This window comes from Ornithodoros turicata, chromosome 1, assembly GCF_037126465.1.
Source record: "Ornithodoros turicata isolate Travis chromosome 1, ASM3712646v1, whole genome shotgun sequence".
In the NCBI taxonomy this organism is placed as follows: Eukaryota; Metazoa; Arthropoda; class Arachnida; order Ixodida; family Argasidae; genus Ornithodoros; species Ornithodoros turicata.
In genome coordinates, this window is record NC_088201.1 from 117,227,505 (window position 1) to 117,246,844 (window position 19,340).

The 19,340-nt window shown below is 46.0% G+C and overlaps 1 protein-coding gene across 3 annotated transcripts; it reads right to left on the minus strand.

The window, feature by feature from the left end:
* Window positions 1–4,230: 4,230 nt before the first annotated feature.
* On the minus strand, window positions 4,231–9,762 carry LOC135368263 (uncharacterized). Of its 3 annotated transcripts, XR_010414734.1 has the most exons (4): window positions 9,711–9,762; window positions 7,020–7,368; window positions 6,561–6,655; window positions 4,231–4,767 (listed from the first exon to the last, which is right to left on the minus strand). XR_010414734.1 is itself a non-coding variant. In XM_064601432.1 (3 exons), exons 2-3 carry the CDS (start codon window positions 7,345–7,347, stop codon window positions 4,391–4,393), a joined length of 705 nt encoding a protein of 234 aa, XP_064457502.1. In that variant the 5' UTR covers window positions 7,348–7,368; window positions 9,711–9,762; the 3' UTR covers window positions 4,231–4,390. The 3 variants fall into 3 exon arrangements, 2 of the variants coding, with proteins under 2 accessions (XP_064457502.1, XP_064457510.1); XM_064601432.1 differs by lacking the exon at window positions 6,561–6,655; XM_064601440.1 differs by lacking the exon at window positions 6,561–6,655 and having other exon boundaries at window positions 7,020–7,365; window positions 9,711–9,751.
* Between the last annotated feature and the right edge of the window lie 9,578 nt (window positions 9,763–19,340).

The window sequence follows — 19,340 nt, forward strand, 5'->3', positions numbered from 1 at the left end:
AGTGTTAATGCCACAGGTGGGGCTATCTCATAAAAAATAACGAAAAAAATCGAAGACCCAAATGTTAGGGTCCTGCCTGAATCTGAATGAAATTGCCCTAGTCCTCGTCTCTTTGCAGCACGACCACAGAAGATGACGACGGAAAAAAATATGTCCTCCCGGATTTTGGAACATTACACGCAGCAATAATCTGACCAGCCGGTTACTAAGGCATTGCACAGGCGAATCGTCGACCTACTTTTTCAGTCAACATGATTCCATCGTGATTCCAGCATGATTCAGCGTGATTCCAATTAGCATGTGAGTGTATGCTGCACGACGAAATGAATTTGAGGGATATTTGCTTTTGTGTCTTCTGTTTTCAGCACTCCCAGCAGGCGGTTTTACGCAAGAGTTGCTGGCCAGCTGCTTGTCCGCTATCCGCGGCTAACTGACGTCATTGGCCCTGGAGATGTAGAAACTTCCAGACCCTGTTTCTCTTCTGCCTTCTTTTGTAGTGCATGACAAAACTGAACTATGGCATTTTTCACGAAATAGGGGTCCTGGGTCGTGTCTCTGAGAACGAAATTTAAAATGCAAGGAGGAAGATAACAGATAACGAATGCATTGAGCTCAACAGAGTTCGATTTGGAGGAACAAAACGGGCACCGTCAGCGCTTGAAGATGAGCCACTACAAAAGAAAAAAAAAATTCAAGGCTGCCAATGTAAGCTGTTTGGCTGGACCTCAGATTTCTAGGCAAGCGCTTCCTTTGTTTTTTTCTGTATAGCTAATGCTGCTTTTTACAACATGTGAGTTATATGATGCTGATTCTATTAGTATGGACTTTGTTTTGCCTATAAATGCCTGATTCAACGTGACTGCCTATTTCAGCAACCGTGCCTAAGACCACTTTCCCAAAAAACTGCCTAAAGTTAATGCTTTTTGTAGCACAATGACAGAGGAGCAATGTATTGAGATGGCTAACGTACACTTTTCTTCTCTTTTTGAAATAAATGTACTGAAAATTCTTTGCTCAAGCATGCCTCAAAAACACTCGGAAGGAAACATACCCTTGCTTCATTGGTTTTATTTAACCACCGTGTGATACGGCAGCAAATTTTCTTGTAGAATTCACTTTTCTATTTGCATAGCCACTTCGCTTGAGAAAACGCAGACAGGGCATACAATCTGAATTTGTACCTCTTTTCTTTCAATATTTTTTTTTCTTGTTGTGTTCATATGATGTAGCTAAGGTGCCTTTACGTCTTCCTCTTCTCTGAAAATGAGTGAAAGGGAAAGGAACTGCCTTTTTATACAAGAGAGAGCTGCTGTGCTGAGGCTGGAACAACATAGAAAGGACAATTACATACAAGCCAATAATCCAGAAGATGTGAGTTCGAGTCCTACAGCGGGCTAACCTTTTCAGTGACTTTCATCTTTCGCCTTCTTATGCAGGTTTTACAGAAAAGCCTTAAGGATAAACACTTGGTACAAATGTCACAACTGCCACTACCGCTTCGTGGTGTCGTCCTGTATTTAGTAATAAAGGCGAAATTTTTAATTTCAATGAAAAGGGCAAATCAAATTAGTAACGCAGTGTTTTTTTCTGCAGCAGTGTTCCTAAGAGCCACAGTCCTTTTGGTAAGAAACTAGGTCATTTAGCTTTCAAGGGGACATGTTTTTTTTATTCATATCCCTTAAGTGTAATGACTATTCACTCTTGTGTTATCATGTCAGATGCAGACACATTCAGCAGGGGAGGATGAACAGAGCAACATTGAGCATGAGCAGTGGCTGATAAAAGAGGTTGAGAAGGCTGCTCCAAACGAAGCACAGATAGAACTGCAGATGGCAGCAACCATGTCAAAAAGGACGGCAGAGCTGGCAGTATTGCCTGCTGCAGATGCCAGGCAGAGATATACATACTTGATGGATTCAGAGAGAGTATGGAACAGAAGACGTCTTGGTGACCAGCATTACAACCTGCTTCTTTTTTACTGTGGTTCATCAAGGAAGGTGAAAGAGTGTATGGAGTACCGGTTCTCACGCATACTCGAGAAGGGCTAAAGAATAGCCGGCAGACCGCCCTAAGCGGACAACTGAAGTGCAGTGCTGACACCATTGAGGCGATAGTTACCACCAGGGACACCCCACTGATTTCAACGCGGCGTAAACAGCGTAAGTAAGACGCTTTTACTAGATGGGCTCTCCCAAGTGCTGATTTACTTTTGCGTTTCCACTTTAGATAGTTGGCTATATACCCGCTCCAAATCATATGTGGCGCTATGAAAGAGGCACAGTCCTTCGAAAGCCTCCTAGTTCTTAGTGTAAATTTTGTGTTCATAAAATATTTCCCAAGTACTATAGTTCATATAGCACGTAAAATTTACACATGTTAATACACATACAAATACAATTTTCAAATGTAGTGTTATAATACGTAATACAAATATTCAAAAATCTAGCAGTAATGTAATACATAGAAGGCTTGTGCCAGGAGTGATTTTTGAAGCCGAAGCAAATAGATGAATAAGTGTAAAATCTGTGTGAATAGTTTAGAGCCTCAGTGCGAAGCGAAACATACAGGCAGAGCGAAAGAGAAACGGAGGAACTAGTTTGAAAAGGGAGCAGAAGTGTAAAAAGTCCAAAATAGCTTAAGGGGGGGGGGGGGGGGACTGAAATGCCCATAAATTTTGTACGATGGACAACTGCTTGTTTTTCTCCACAAAGTTTGTGGAACGCCATAATGGTGAGTGTTGTGCAGGCATTCTAGAGCCATCTGACACTCTGTATATTTGTAGAGAGTTTTTCTCACTTGCGCACACATTTTCATTTAAAAATACCACATGTTACTTTACTAACCTGCCATTCTATTATTTACAAGAAGCTGCAATTCCTGTTACCCCCATGCATCGTATACACAGGGGACTCTGCTGTGCATGCTGAGCACCTTCATCTGTGCGTCGACAAAGTCTGCGTTCTAAGAATACTTTATGCAGAAGAAGGCTTGGCAATCCTCATAATTGCCAACTGGCTGTATACCGTACAGTACTCCAAAGCTGCGTACAAGGTATTGTGTTTGCTGAAGTGGATCACCCTCCGCAGACGACACTCCCACCCCCGCACACCTGTCATCAAGTTTTTCAACGAATATCTGAGGTTTCTTGAATAAATCGTTTCTCCGTCAAATCATTCTGCATTCTTCCATGGCACTAAATGGGGCGTGTAGCCCTATGAGGGAAGAGCTGGTACATAACACCATCTATGCAAATATAACACCCATGCTGAAAGGGTGCTTCTACAAGATAACACCCTTATTTTGTGGGAACACCCTTCAGTAGGGTGTCGAGAAACACCCTTATGAGTGTCTGCTATAGGACCGGCCAAACACCCTTTAGGGTGCTTAAAGTTTTACTGTGTAGGGGCCTTAAACTCTTCACAAATGATACTGGTAGGCTTCACCCCATCGTTTCAGTGGATGAAATGAAGCCTGCTTTGCATCTTGGAGATTTTGACCTAAACGTAACATCGAAGATCAAGGATATTGCTCAAAAAGCTTCGCCCTGCCATAGGAAGCATGCCGCTAGCGAAGGAATGCAGAGCGCTGACAGCGGAATATGTTGCACGCGCTTTTATATATCTAATACATGGGCTCTATGGGCTCTATAATCACGTGAAGTCTGCTTTACATTTTGTCCCGAATTCTCGGGCACGGTGGTCTCTGCAGCAACGGTAGGAGGCCCCAGCCTGCATGAGCACACGCGAATATATTCCTCACTTGAAATGAGCATCACCAATTGCTTCCGCCCAGTGTTACACCAGGTTCTGGAACCATCACGAAGGAAAACTGTGTAGGAAAAAAGTTCTCAGTACAGTGATCCCACCCAATTCCTTTGTACCCATACCCGCCATCCGATATCCAAGAAATGGGACCAGCGACCGCATCCACAGGTTGAGCACAAAAAGCGCAAGACATGTAGAAAAAAACTTCCCATTTCCCCGCACGGGTAAAAAAAAAAAATATACAAGTTTCAAGAGTGTACTTGCGCGTTCGCAAGCTCCCAGCCACTCGTCGATGTGTTGGATGCCCATTCCCGAGAACGCTTGCGGATGCGATGACATACTTCCACTAGGGGGTAAGGTGGCATGGGAGGGTGACGGCGACGATGATGACGATGACTCGCTATCAAAGTACCTTTGTCTAGAGCAGAAGTCTCTGATGCACGGTAAGATATAAACAGACACTTGCTCGAGAGATAATGCCCATTTAATTTAAGAACGGTGAACGAGAATGAGGTACAAGTCACCTCGTGCTGTGACATATCATTTACCTGTATTCTATTATTTTATCGTGTATGACAATTTCACATCGCGTACAAAATCGTTCACAGTGTTGTTCAGCGAAGGGGTCATCGATGACGCACACTGAATATGCCATGAGCAAGTAGAGCCATTGCGGCAAAAATAGCCGCAATGGCTGCGATCACAATGAGGGCGTCCTTTGCCGGCATGATGATGACTTTAATGCCCAAGAGAAAGTAGAGCAGGAAACCAAGGCTGTAGTATTGCACTGTCAGGACGAGTGGCAGTTCCTGGTGAACGTATCCCGTGTCTCGTTCGGCATGGCTACCTGCTAAGGCGCCATTCATGAAGAAGATGAATCCCATGATTCCGTACATCATGGCTACGTGGAAGAGGGCGAATAGGCTGTTCCACTGGCAGTCATGAAACATGATAGATGATACTATGGCCACCGAGCAGCCAATTTCTGTCAGACCCAGACGTCCTAAGATAGAATGTTACGATTGTGAAAATGCAAGATTTTGACATGTATGGACGCGTCACCAATTCAAAAGTAACGACTACTATAGTGAGATTCATGGAGTCTGATGATGTGTCTCAAACCCCAGAAATCGCATTAATCTACTCCTTATAGGAGGCTGTTATACAACGATTTATACGACAACATTACACATATGTAATTCGAAATTTGGAAAATGAGACATCCGATTGGGGGCCAACCCTCATTACAAGCGCTTTCTTAAAATTCTGAAGCGAGCACGTTCACTGAAATATCAATCGCCCCAATCAATTTATCAATCAATATCAATTTATCCGCACTCTAGTATTAACTATTGACTATTAATATCGGGATATCGTGCATAAGGCATAGGGACCGGTGCACTTGCGTCTTTCCGTAAGATACTGCTCCAGGGTCTAGCGCTATACGGGGTGTCCCAGAAAACGTGCCATTCACTAATAATAATAGTAATAATAATAATAATAATAATAATAAAAACTAGAACACGCGGTCAACGGCATTTGTTCTTACTAAGTTTTTGCCACCTCCTGATGTGAATGTCACGTAAGGTAAGTTTAAATATGTTAATTTTGCGAACTAAACTCAAACATATGCTACCTAAACGTCCTGTTTTAAACGTAACTTTTTAACCAGACCAATGTGAAGAGCCTGCCTAATTTACTAAAATTCATGATAATTGGCAGGAATATTAATCAGCTATCCCATCGAAAAAAAATAGCCTATCATCATGCTCCTCGGACCAGTAGCGCGCGACGATTTTTTGAGCGCGATCGCTGTCAGTACGACGAAAGGAGGTTGGAAACCCAGTCCACAGAGTCATGGTAGAAAAAGTGACAGCTCCTGAAACCGGGAAAGGGAAGGCATGAACCCAGCGGAAGCCAGATGCGATAAGCTATGTCTATGTTGTCCCTTTCTACTCTACCGGTGTGGGCCGGGTTTCCAACCTCCTTTCGTCGAACTGACCACAATCGTGCTGTAAAATTCGTCCTGCGCTGTGCCCTCCGAGTACTCCGTAGGGCATGGTGTTCGGCTATTTTTGTTTTATGGGATAGTTTATCAATATCCCTGTCAGTTCGGCACGCTCTTGACGCTGGTGGGGTAAAAAAAGTTACCTTCACTTGGCAGCATTCACGAAAACTATACGAATATTTGATATGGCGAATCAAGCGGGCCTTTATGTACTTCTTTGGAGAGCCATTTGGTGATTGTGATCCCGTAATAATATTATTCAACGGCACACAAAGTGGGAATTGAAAGTTTAGGTTCCATGAGTTGTCCTCTACGCACATTTCGTAGAACCGCACTGTTTTAATATTCCAACGGGGCCAGAACACAATCTTATTCGTTCGCCGCGCAATACGGACGGGAAGTCCGACGACCGCCGCGCACGTGTTGTCGTGTCATCAGGGATGGAGGATGCTTCTCGCGGATGCTTGTAGACCAGAGTCGAACAAAAGGAACTTGGAACTGACCCAAAGTTGCTTTGAAAAGTTAGCTAAAGATCAAGAGAGTTACTCAAGAAGTTTCTGGAGTTTAAATGCGACAAGTTACCAAAAAGTAGCTTAGTTACTATGACGAGTTAACCGAACACTGCTTAACAATTACTCAATGAACGGGAGAGAACGGATACAATAAAAAATGAAACGTGTGCTCTCGGGACGCATTCACCTAATCTTTCGGAACGGAAATGTTTCGCCGTCACCCTCTATCTATGCAGTGAACATTTGAATCACGGCCCTAGATTAATACTTTATTACCTGCTCTATCATAACGAATTTACTGGTGCATCGTGCAAACTTGGATATCTTCTAGGCAGAACAGATTGGTAGGCATGCAGGGTGGGGTGGGCGAACTGCAGGGAGAAAGAAGACAGAGTGGAAGCGCCTCTTACCTCTAATAAATATGCGAGGTACATGTGTGAACGCGTGCAGTCATGACTCTCAGAAATTGCTGGAATCCGGCCGTTTCGAAGTAAGCAATTCCTAATGGCTCTCTTTCGCATCCAATATTACTGTTGCCAACCAAGTGGAAGCGAACTCGCAAATCCCTAAACGATGCACGTGTCAAAGGGATTTCATGGAGCGAGGCGACATGCGGTAAAATCGCATCGACATCGATGTCTCTGTAGTCCTTGACCGCGTGTCGCCTCGCTCCAAGACATGTACCAACCAGCCCCATATATTCTGGGTCAACAGGATTGACAGTGATGCGCTCACCCGAAGGACTTCTGTGGTAGTTGTGGTTAAAGACAAGCTTTCTCGTCGATGGGCCTTGATGCACATTCGACTCTTTCGGTTTTGGTGGTGGTTGAGGGGCCTTTTGTGCCGCTGGTGCAGTAGTCTTTCGTGTAGGTAGTTGAGGCGGTGGAGGTGACGGCGATGATGGTGACGATGCCCTTGGTGGAGAGGATACTGACGGTTTTCTTTTTGGCGATGTGGAGTTCGCCTTAACAGGAGAGCTGTTATCGTTCTCCGAAATCGAGTGGGCCGGTTTGATGGGTCCGGAGAGCTTCCTCTGTTTCGTTAATGGCGGGGTCCCGCTCATGTTCCTCACGGTCTTGTACTACTATATGTGAAAATAAAACGTATTGCATACATCACAAGAAACCAGGAGGCAACGACGGTTGCAACAGTTTTCAGGTTTTGTGTGTCTGTCCATTTTTGAGTATCCGTCGCTCACGATTTTTTTGTTCTTTTAAACAAAATACAAACAAAAAACAAATGCTTTTACCTGAAAGAACAAAAAATAAGGAGCAAAACACGACCAAAATCATAATATATGGTATAATGTAATATGGTAGTTAATGTATAGGTATGTAGGTATGTAGGTAATGTATAATGTAGCAATATGGTATAATCATGGTATAATGTCCTGTGAAACGTATCAAAGTTAATTTTTATCGCCGGTGTCTTTCAGACAGTCCGCCATGTTTGACGAGGAGGCAGAAAAACCGAAACTGCCCAACCGGAAGCGCGACACCGCTCTCTTTAGTGCACAATATCACATTACACGCAAGAACATCGCGCACACGCGAAAGAACGCAGACGACACAAACACGCTTCTCTACTTTCGCACTATGACGAACCTCATGAAGTTAGGTGTTTTCATGCAAACCAAGGAGAGCTCCCTGCACTAGCTCAACAAGCACGGAATTGTCCCGAGGACGAGGAAATGCCCCTTTTGCGGTACCGTCCTCACGATACGAAATTAAATCGGCAGATTCAGGTGTCGCAAAAATCACGGGGACAATGGGCCTTTACAACAATCAGCGACAGCGAACACCTGGCTTGAGGGCACTCGTCTGTCAGCAAGACAGGTGATCGGATTAACTTACGCGTTCAGTAGAGACTACCCCTACGACACAGCTATTATCGAGACTTGGTTCGAGAAGTAGACATCAAGGGAAACTGCGTCTGATTGGTATAATTACTGCAGGTAGGTGTGCGAGAAAAATCTAAAATCCTAGTATTCGGACATGAGCAAAATTGGGGGGGGGGGGAGTAGATGGCCATGTCGTAGAAGTAGATGAGTGCAAAATTGGGAGGCAAAAATACAGTAAGAGGAGGGTGTAGAAGGGACATGGGTGACTGGAATGATTGATATCCACACAGATGAGCCATGATTGGAAGTTTGCAGGGATAATAAGCGCGACGCGGTAACACCAGTATCGCATAATCAAAAACAATGTAGAAGAGAAAACCGTGATCATCACTGATTGCTAGAAAGGCTACATGAGTCTCGATCGAAACGGATTGGAACATTTAACGATTAATCATTGCTTAAAGTACGTTGATCCGGACACAGCGGCCAACACAAACCAAACTGAATCTCAGTGGAGGTCCCTCAGACAAGAATTCACAAGGAGAGAAGTCAAAACTGGGAACATGGGCCGCCATGAGAGAGAGATACTGCTCCACTGATTAGCGGACGATCTCATATTTTATCCTACAGGTGTCCCACAGTGTCGTCACACTCCTCGCCCTTTCACAAGATGGCGTCCTCCATATCCGTTAGGCTTAGCAAGGACGCCTGAGGGTCGATTCACACGATGCAACTTTAGTTGCGCGCAACCAGGTTGCGCCACCAAGTTGCACCGTGTGAACGCGAAGCTCTGGTTGCGCAACTCGAGTTGCAGGAGTTGCAGAGCCGATCGCTTCACGAGCGATTTCTCCTGCAACTCTAGCTGCAACCTGTCAATCACACGGCTACGCCTTGCAAGCGCGACCAATCAGGAAGACTTCCATGTGTCAGTTATTGCAGCGGCAGTACGCGAGACGATGAAATTATCACTAACCAGTGGAAATTATGCAAAATTATCAAACTCGCAACGAATTGAACTCGTGACGAGCAGAAGTCGCAGTGCGATTGGACGAAAATGATGAGAATGATGTTTTTCGCGCCATCTGGCGAGCTCGGCGACAACTACGGCATTCCGAGTTGCTCGCCGTATGAAAGGGACCTTTTTGGTGCAACTTCGGTTGCGTGCAACTATAGCGGAAACCGAGTTGCAGCAAAAAGTTGCATCGTGTGAATCGACCCTGAGTGTCAACGAAGTGCTCAATACAGCGCACCACAACCCGATGTAAAAGATGTTCTAGTGCACAGAATTTTATAATTCTCATATTGTTCGATTCGGAATGTGACGCTCTTCCACTTACTTGCAGCATTCAACCGCTCGCGCTAATTCGTAAAAACCAGCGGTCCCGATACAGAACTACACCCATCCATTTTTTACTCCATCACGATCTAAAATGCTTCCCGAAAATCAGGTTCAGTTCGGCGCTGTATCCTGAAAACAACACAGACTGGTGTATCACACACAATTACGCTAGCCCTGGCAAAAAATTAGACCTCAATGTCGGCAGAACATAGGAGACGGAATCACACAATGATCTTGAACTACTCACAAATTGTAGGCAGTTCTACTTGCCCTGCTGCAGTGGCGCACCTGAATGTGATAACTTCTTCTTCTTCTTCGTGTTTCTCCGCAGTGGCGCATAGCACGGGGCAATTGGCCACGGATCGTGACATGAGGGCCCAATTAATGACGGTTACGTGAAGCGATGAGAGGATGAGATAAATGAAATGACTGAATAAAAGGTGAGCGGGGGAATGGAATGACGACCTGACAATCTACCAAAAGACAGAATGGAAGATGCCGACAGTGGAATAACTTCTTCGTCGGTTCCCAATCCAATTCCATCCTCGTCGTTCATCAGGCAGGGGAACGGTATTCACCTGGTTCTGCTCGAAATGTGCTTGACCGATTCGTCAGCGACAAAATGTCGTCAGTCGCTATTGTTGCCCTTTATCCGTTTCTTTGCTTGCTGAGTACCATTACCATTAAAGCCCTGCTACGCTGAATTTTTGTGCGACATAGTCAAACACTGTGTGTCCATAAGGGAACATTAAATTTCTGCGTGAAAAGCGTAAATTTTATGTCTAGATATAATTATATAGTTTTGTGCCTAGAAGCAGTGTTTTTAAACAAGAAAGCGGACTGCTGTCCTGCTTTTTCATAGTATACCCAGAGATGCAAGAAGAAATAAATAGGATATCAGCACAGCGGGTTGTCTGGGCAGCTGTAAACAGAAATCATGCCTTCGGGTACAATTCGTACTCATCGGCAAGCACTAACTAGCTAGGCTTCAGAACTAGCTATTGCAAAAGAAAAGAAAATCGCAACACACACTTTTCCTTGGTCCCTTTCCTCTCAAAGGTGTACCAACTTGCCCAGATCACTGCGTTAATTCAGTTGTATTATACTTGGCGAGTACTTTGAAGTAGAATTGCCCGTGGTTTGCACTCTACTTTAAAGGGTCTCTGACCAGACGCTGGAGAGCCTTTTCCGCAGTGGCTACTGATAGAATACACAAAAGCAACTTCACATACGAAAATGCATGCCTCAACACCTCGTAGTTTTCGTAAACTCGAATTTTGAACATCGCGGTTCACGCCGACGCTGGCACACCTAGCGTCAAACAAAGGAAACGTACGCATATATAGAAAACTCATCTGGTCATCCCACTCGGATGACGTCAATCGCCCATACAATCAGCGCGCAGAATGCCGTCACGTGATCGAGCACTACAGCAACAACTTTCAGCAAGACCAACATTTTTACGCCGATATACTGTTGTCACAATGTCTGGAAATAAAAAGTATGTATATACTTCGAAATCCACGACCTGTTTTATAACTGCGATAATCCAATTAGCGACTTCCGTGGAAAGATGAGCTACGAGGCTACGAGCTACGACGACTTTCGGGATCCAGCGCGCTATTTCGCAGCGTTAGCGTAGTGTGTGTATTTCCAAGTTTTCTTTATTTATATCTTTTGGAACAACGAACAATTTATCGAGGTACACAGACTTCATTTGACATGCCTCGGTTGTGTCGTCAAAGCGAGCTTCGCGGCGGGCATTCAGTTCCGTACGATACTGCGCGTTCAACCGCAGCGGCAGGTATGGTTGGCAGCGGATTTTGGCAATCGTATTTGAAGAATGCAGGCTATGAGACGGACCCCTCAGTTTGAGTACAAAGAACCTCCACCTACAGCAGTCCGCAGTGCTTTCCTTGAATCTATCTTCCAAGACTGTTGCATCTGGACGTGACGAGGTTAGTGTCTTCTGTATAATTTATACAGTGATTACTCTCCTTGTGAGAATTACGTTGTGGCATGCAGATGTTAGGAAATCATTTACGCAAAAAAGTTTACGCACTAAATCAAAAGATTACTGTACAATTCCGAGTGTTGTTGAATGCAGCCATGCCAATGCAGTAAGCAACATCCACAGTACGTAAAATGAAGCTGTGTATTCCGCATCTAGGTGTAACATTATAATTGTCACAGCAGTGTGCACCAATGTAGTTCATGACTTCCTTGGACAAGATGTGGAACCAAATGTTGGAAATACAAGGTAGGGATCAGGTACAAGTTTTCTTCTATTTGTTTTCCTTATAATATGCAGCATACTGCACATAGTAAAGAAGGGCTCTGTATTCTAAACCAACGCAGTTGATATCCTTAGTTTACCCCAAGCTGTACTATTGTTGTCTAATTTGGGGAAACACCACAGAGGGCAACTACGATAAAATTGCAGTGCACAAAAAAAAAAAAGAAAGAAAGCCTGGTGTACGACAACCATGTCTACAGGTGCAATGTACTGGACCCTCGTTGCAAAGAGGCCCACCAGGGGTGCCACTAGAATCCATCCATCCAGCCCCTCAGCTCCTTCAAGACATGCAAAATACAGTAGACAAAGTGCTGACTTGGAAATCAGACATGTACACAAAATTGCCTTGCAAATTCAGGATCTTTTAGCGCCATCCCAAACACTTGCCATTACGGTATGTAATCCATCACTGCACCACCTTACAAGGTTCCACTGCTACGGACCAACTACAGAAATCAGTAGAAACCGTTCCTCTTCCGAACCAATTTTTTCAGCTTATTGGAAATGGCCTTCCTGTGTCCAGTTTCAAAACAGAGTTACACAAACTTGTTGAAGTGTTATTAGAGACAGGCCACTCTGTTATGTATTTGTGTGTGTGTGTGAAAATGTGCACAACTCGGTGCAATTGTGTATTTTATTTATGTGGTTGTGATTTGCTGTATGCTCGTAGTGGTAATATCTCAGTTATCGCATTTATATGGCTTTTTTTAACAATGTTAGGGTGATGACTTCATGGAAGTGGAAGGAACAGGAGAGGAAGACATCTGGCAATGGTCACGACAGTTGTCCGTCAGGTACAGGACCAATTTCTTTTATAAATGTGGTATATAGCGTGAAGTTGTTACTAACAGAAAGTTTTTTGTTCCCTTTAAAGGAATCTACAGGTGGTGAGCACGCGTGAGGAACTGACATATCTCAATACAACTTAGACCTGCCTGTTGCATATGAGATGTGTGACTCTACTTACACACACAAGCTTCTGCAGGTTCGATGCATGTATATTTTGAAACATGAAAGACAGAGTGCTAAAAATATATCTGAGGTGAAAATTGAGCAGTTCACTGCAGTAATTCTATCGATTTATTTTCAGCATTTTGGGAAAAATATAGCGATGGCAAGATTACATGTGTTGTACTGCCAGACCATCTGCTATTGGAGTTCCATGTCCCAGTTATTATATATAATAGCTGTTTGAGGCTATTACATATTTATTATGCAAGTTTTGTGCCTGTGAGTTCCTGTAAATGTGCTCTGTGGTGATCATACTGGACAGAGAGCTATGCCTGTATAATAACAGTGACTAGTGTTCTCCTGCCCATAAACCTATTCCTAGGGTACATCTGCACCCTTGGAAGTCACTGGAGAGGCGTGTTAGCTTAGTTCAATTGGTAAGCGCCCTGGATCGGTAATACAGAAGATGTGGGTTCAAGTCCTACTACTGGCTAACCTTTCCAGTGACTGCCTTCTTTCATCATTCATTTCTTAGGCACTTGATGCTTTGTATGTATTTGTCTTTTCTATGTTTTCCAGTCTCAGAACACCAACTGCCATGTTCAACAGAACTGGAATATGCCTCTGCAATCTGGGACCCGTCCCAACCTCTCTTAATCGACAATGTAGAATTTGTACAGAATCGCACGGTTTGTTGCTCGTGATTATCATCCTTTTTCCAGCGTCTCAGCCATTAGAGCCAAACTCTTTCTTACTCCTTTGATTACCAGATGAAAGCTATCAGCCCTGGCATTCTTTAATAAGTAATATTATGGTCACCCTCCTCCCCACCCCACTTACTGTCAATCCCCTCACAAGTTACTTCCAAGACTTGATGACCCGCACAAAGTATACTTGCTCCACCTACGCAAACAAAAAAAAAATCCTCTACTCTCCGCACCAGCTGATGGTGTCAAACTGGAATGACCTTCCTGCCCACAAAGCGTCAGAACAAAATGTATCGTCATTTATTTCCAAGTGCTATGATCGTTTTCAGATCGAATGAATTTCTTTGTGGTGAGTGAACGAATTTTGTGTACATCATTTTGGTATTTGTCTTTTTTGGATAAAAAACCTCCCCCTCTATGTATATCCATTCACAAGGGTCTTTAAAGTAAACAAATGAAATGAAGAACTTCGTGATACTTTCATAGTTGGATCATTTTTAATGCATATTTTAAAACAATGGCTGCTAAAAATGTGTCAGACACCGTTACAAAGGCTGCCGTCTGTATCAGGTGAATCATGATTTTCCCAGAAGCCCAATCATGTATGACGCTGCATCACATATGCTATTTTGGAGCAATCTCTGCAGACATATTATGAAGATATTATCTGAGTGCCACAATAAACTATATGAACCACATTTCAAGTTACATTTAGTTGACGATGTTACATTTCTTTGACTACAACATGCCTATTTGAGTATTTGAGCAGCCCAAGATACAAAGCTTGGTTCCTCAAGGTCTACATCCTACTCGAACTGGATGTGCATTTTGCACACAAAAGGAAGATTGAGAACGAAGAAATGTCTAGGAAGCAAGCGAACTGGGGTTTTACATCATGCATGGAAGATTGAGGTTCTCGATAGTCAACTCGTGTAGTGAGCACTTCTGGAGGACTGAGAGCTGGAACCGGAGGTCACACACAGGGTAACCTGCATAACAGTCTGATTTACTTCCACATAACGATCATTAAAATACTTGAGGTGCTTAAACAATACTATTTGGGTGCTATCAGACAGTAAAAGTTCGAACAACACTTACGACATATTGACTGAATGGGTGGACAAAAGGATGCGTCAGAACAGGATTGGATTTGTGTCTGAGGTGGAATTGAGAGCCCAATGCAATTCTTACCAGGCGGAGCAGGCTGGTGAGATGGTGCTTTGTGTCAGGGGTCAGCACAGTGGTTTATCCAGAATCCCAAGCATGGAGGAGTGTTGAAAAAAGTTCGGGGGGGGGGGGGGTCATTATTATGGTTATATCATTACCGACATGTGTCTACAGCTGAAATTGCAAGGACACCCCCTGTAGGGGTTACTTCCACCTTGGGTATTTAAAGCATGTAGTAGTTACTATGGGAAAGGCTTTTATCCTGTATCCTGTTCACCGCGCAGACTGATATAACGATTATTTTCCTTTTTATTTCTTTTTTTCAAGTTTGTGCAACACCCATCTCACGAGCTGTTGGTATGTAGTGTATTTCCTGTATGAGACACGCAAGCTTTGAACAAAGCTAAAGCTAGTAGGACGCCGAGTATTAATTCAGCTGCACTCTTTCTGAATAAGTGACGAACAATAACGAAAAGTTCAGAAAAACTATTTTTGTATTGAAACCAACCAGCATGATTGCGCATGAGACACGTACGCTTCTTGCTTGTGAATATGAGCGCTAGGTTCGTGCTGCCCTCGAAGTTCTAAATATGCTACTTTAAGAGCAGCTCCTTGCAACATAAGCACTCGACTTCTTTCGGCATCATTATGCATGAACCACTCCGGCCCCTTTACACGACGTCGTCAAACATGAAATTTACGCAAACTGTTCATGTGCTTCACCGCGATGGATGCTGAAAGCTCATCTAACAGTCTGTCGTTGGAACTTCCTCTTCATGCTGAAGTCGATTCGCGGCTCAACATTTCAAAAGCAAGGCCTTCAAACTCTGCTGCACGTAGCTGGTGCCTCTAAGCTGCTGAACGGTAGCTGAAAAGCTGACTTGTCGACTCCGCTGTGCTTCCGCGTCCATATTGAGAAAGCACCCAGCAACACGGAAGTTGTGGAAACCACCCGAACTTCCGGTGTGGACTTTCCACCAATAAACGTCGCGGGCGTTTGACGTCATACACATGGGAAAACCACTGCATAATAGCTAGAGTTTTGCGCTGATCGCACGAGTTGAGGGCAGAAATCGAAACAGCTTTTCGGCTCCTTGTTTGGAATATTTGGCGGCTACGCAGAGACGAAACGCTTCAGTTGTAACTTGGAGGCACCATGTAGGTTCGTTATCCATACAAACAAAGACATTGACCAGAATCTGGTCAGAGACCCTTTAAGTGTACTTAAAATGCAATATCCTGTGCTTCAAGTACAAGTGGTGCCAGATACTTTGTACTTTACTTTATGTACAGTTTGGGTACTTTGCCCATTTACATTCGGTAAGACAGGGATGAGGGTAAGCCGTCACGTGACTAAAAGGATCACGACTCTCGAGCAAGAATTTTCGCCCAACGACGGTTACTCTCAACACAGCCACCGAAGCAGGCGCCCTTTTTGAGGAGCTGCTTATGGGCGCGGCGGCATTCGCTCTTCGCGGCACAGTATTTCCGCCCTGCCCTGCAAGGCTGCTCTTTGGTGGAGATGTCACGCTTTTGCTGGGTCCGCTGGCCAAGGTGTTCACGGTAAAATGTTCCATGGACACTACGGGACCGGCTTAAGACAAAGAAAAGCAAAAGAGGCAGCAGTATGGAAAAACAAAAACAAAAAGAAACACCAGAATGATTGTGATGTTTTAGTGGCCGTGAATTGGGACGTTTCTGGATTTTTCTGGTGTCAGCATCAGAATTCCGTGGGGTTGCTCATTATTTCGTTACCCACATCATCGTCATCAATGGGTAGAGTATCGGCATGGCGATAAAACTCCCCATTAATCATCTTAAAAATAAAGTTGTAGTTGTTGTTGTGTGATTGTGGGAGCCAAAAGAACGCAAGCTACCACAACGAATGCCGGAAGGAAACTGATTTATTTCGTGGCATGAGCCACCGATGGAAAGCGGGGGCGTGGCGCGAGCCTAGTCATCGTCGTCCACTACAGGGCCCCCCCGCCAGACTCCGTGAGGAGCGATCGGCCCAGGAGACTCGCTTCTTCGGGGCGGTGGACGAGTCGGGGGCATGATGGGCCGGCAAAGGGGACGGTGCAAGGGCAGAGAGGGGAAATGAGGACAGCGGTGGTTCGGTGAAGGCGGGCTTCAGCCTGTCCACGCTTACAGAGTCCGGCTTCCCGTTGACGCTGATCTTGAAAAACTTGTCGGCTCGCTGTAAGACGGGGTGAGGGCCAGAATATGGCTGCTGAAGGGGCCTTCGAACGGCGTCCCGCCGGAGGAAGACGTGGGACGCTGTTGAAAGGAGCTGCGGTACAAACGGCTGTCGGGATGGACTCGCACGGGTGGGAGTGGGCCGAACGTCGTGAAAAATACGCTGGAGGTTTTCTAGGTAGGAGCTGTGGCTGATGGTAGAGGGTTCGGAGTGGCAGAAGAAATCGGTTGGGAGCCGTAGCGCAGTACCGTAGACAAGCTCGGCAGAGCTACAACCGATGTCAGTCTTCAGGGTGGTACGAATGCCGAGCAGGACGACGGGAAGCAGTGATGCCCAGCGGGTCGGATTTTCGTGCGCCATGAGGGCGGCTTTCAGCTGTCGATGGAACCTTTCTACCAGGCCGTTTGATGAGGGATGGTATGATGTTGTGCGAATGCGTGTCGTTCCCAAAAGGTCCAGAAAGGCGGCGAAAAGTCTGGCCTCAAATTGAGGACCCCGGTCAGTGGTGACACGTGAGGGCACTCCAAACCGTACGACCCAGGTGGAGAAGAAGGCGTCTGCCACGGTGGGTGCTGTGGAATCAGGGATGGGTACTGCTTCCGGCCAGCGGGTAAAACGGTCGACGGCTGTCAAAATGTGCCGGTGGCCGGAAGATGGCGGTAATGGGCCTACAAGGTCAAGGTGGACGTGATCGAAACGTGCGTCAGGGAGAGCAAAGCGGCCAAGCGGGGCGGACGTATGGCGGGAGATCTTGGAACGCTGGCAGGAGGAACAGGAACCAACCCAGGCGCGAATATCAGCGTTCATCTTGGGCCATATGAAGCGGGACCCAATAAGGCGTTGTGTGCCTCGTACTCCTGGGTGCGAGAGTCCGTGATGAAGGTCAAAAACTGACCGACGGTAAGGCTGAGGGACATAGGGCCTGGAAGGAACTGTGGTTGTGTCACAGCAAAGGCGGAGGTCTGAACCGGGAACGGGAAGGTCTTCAAGATGAAGGGAAGTGGACGATCGGCGTAAGGCTTCAAGGTCAGGATCGCTAAGCTGAGCACGCGCTAGAGCTTCAGGAGAGAGGGGTTCGACTGCAGCAATGCGGCTAAGGGCGTCGGCAGGGCAGTTCGCCGATGCGGAGACATGCTCAACGCGGGTAGTGAATTCTGCCAGGAAAGCTAAATGCCGAATCTCACGAGGGGAGTACTTGCTGCTGGCCGAGCGAAAAGCGTATGTCAAGGGCTTGTGATCGGTGAGTATGGTGAATTCTCTGCCGTCCAAAAAGTAGCGGAAATGCTTGACGGAGAGGTACGCAGCAAGGAGTTCTCGGCCAAAGGTGCTATAGCGGGCTTCCGTTGGCTTGAGTGCCTTGGAAAAGAACGCCAGAGGATGCCAAGTGTCACTGGACTTCTGCTGCAGCACTGCTCCGACTGCGGTAGAGGAGGCATCGACCATCAGAACGGTTGGTGCATTTGGGCTCGGGTGGTGCAACAGAGTGGCGGAAGAAAGGAGCGACTTGATAGCACTGAAGGCGTTGGAAGCGGCATCCGACCAAACCAGGGAATATGCGCGACTGGCAGGACCGGAGCCGGTGACATGTTGGTTGCTGCCTCGACGTGATGTTTCAGATTGGTGCAGGAGCTCTTCGAGCGGACGTAGAGTGTGGGCACAGTGGGGGAGAAACCGTCGGTAAAAATTGACGAGGCCTAAAAAACGGCGCAACTGGCGAACAGACTGGGGCTGTGGGAAGTTCACGATGGCAGCGACTTTTTGCGGGAGCGGTGCGATGCCCTCCGAGGACACGTGGTGGCCAAGAAATTCCAGCGACTGCGCTCCGAATTCGCATTTCGCCATATTGATGACGATTCCATGGTCGGCAAGGCGAGAGAAGAGGAGCTGAAGATGTTCGAGGTGCTGTTGAAGGCTCTCGCTTGCGACAAGGATGTCATCAATATATGCAAAGACGAAGGGCAAGCCCCGAGTGACGGTGTCGATGAAACGCTGGAAAGTCTGTGCCGCATTCCGGAGCCCAAAAGGCATGCGAATGAATTCAAAGAGCCCAAATGGGGTGGTGATTGCAGTCTTCGGGATGTCACATGGCGCTACAGGAATTTGATGATAGGCTTTAGTTAGGTCGATTTTCGAGAACATCTTCATGCCGTGCAGGTTAGCGGTAAAATCTTGGAGCCTAGGTAATGGGTAGCGGTCGGGCTTGGTGACTAGGTTGAGGGCGCGGTAGTCTCCGCACGGCCTCCAGTCTCCCGTCTTTTTAGGCACCATGTGGAGTGCTGAAGACCAACTGGCGGAGGATGGACGGGCGATACCGATGTCCAACATGTGCTGGAACTCCGCTTTGGCTATCTTCAGTTTCTCGGGTGATAGCTGGCGAGAACGGGAGAAAACCGGTGGGCCCGTGGTTTCGATGAAGTGAACAACATCGTGCTTGACCGATTTCGTCCAGTCAGGAGGTTGTGTGAGTGTGGGGAACTGGCGCAGGAGCTCCGAGATTGGCAACGAAGTTGGTGGAAGGGAAGTTCCACTGACGCCAGCAGCAAGGTGGGGAGCGGCAGG

Excerpts from the sequence above, each read along its gene's own strand:
- LOC135368263 (XM_064601432.1), bottom strand. The coding sequence starts at position 7,347 with ATGAGCGGGACCCCGCCATTAACGAAACAGAGGAAGCTCTCCGGACCC. Across the intron at positions 4,768-7,019 it reads CTACCACAGAAGTCCTTCGG|GACGTCTGGGTCTGACAGAA; the intron begins GTGAGCGCATCA and ends ATTCTATCTTAG.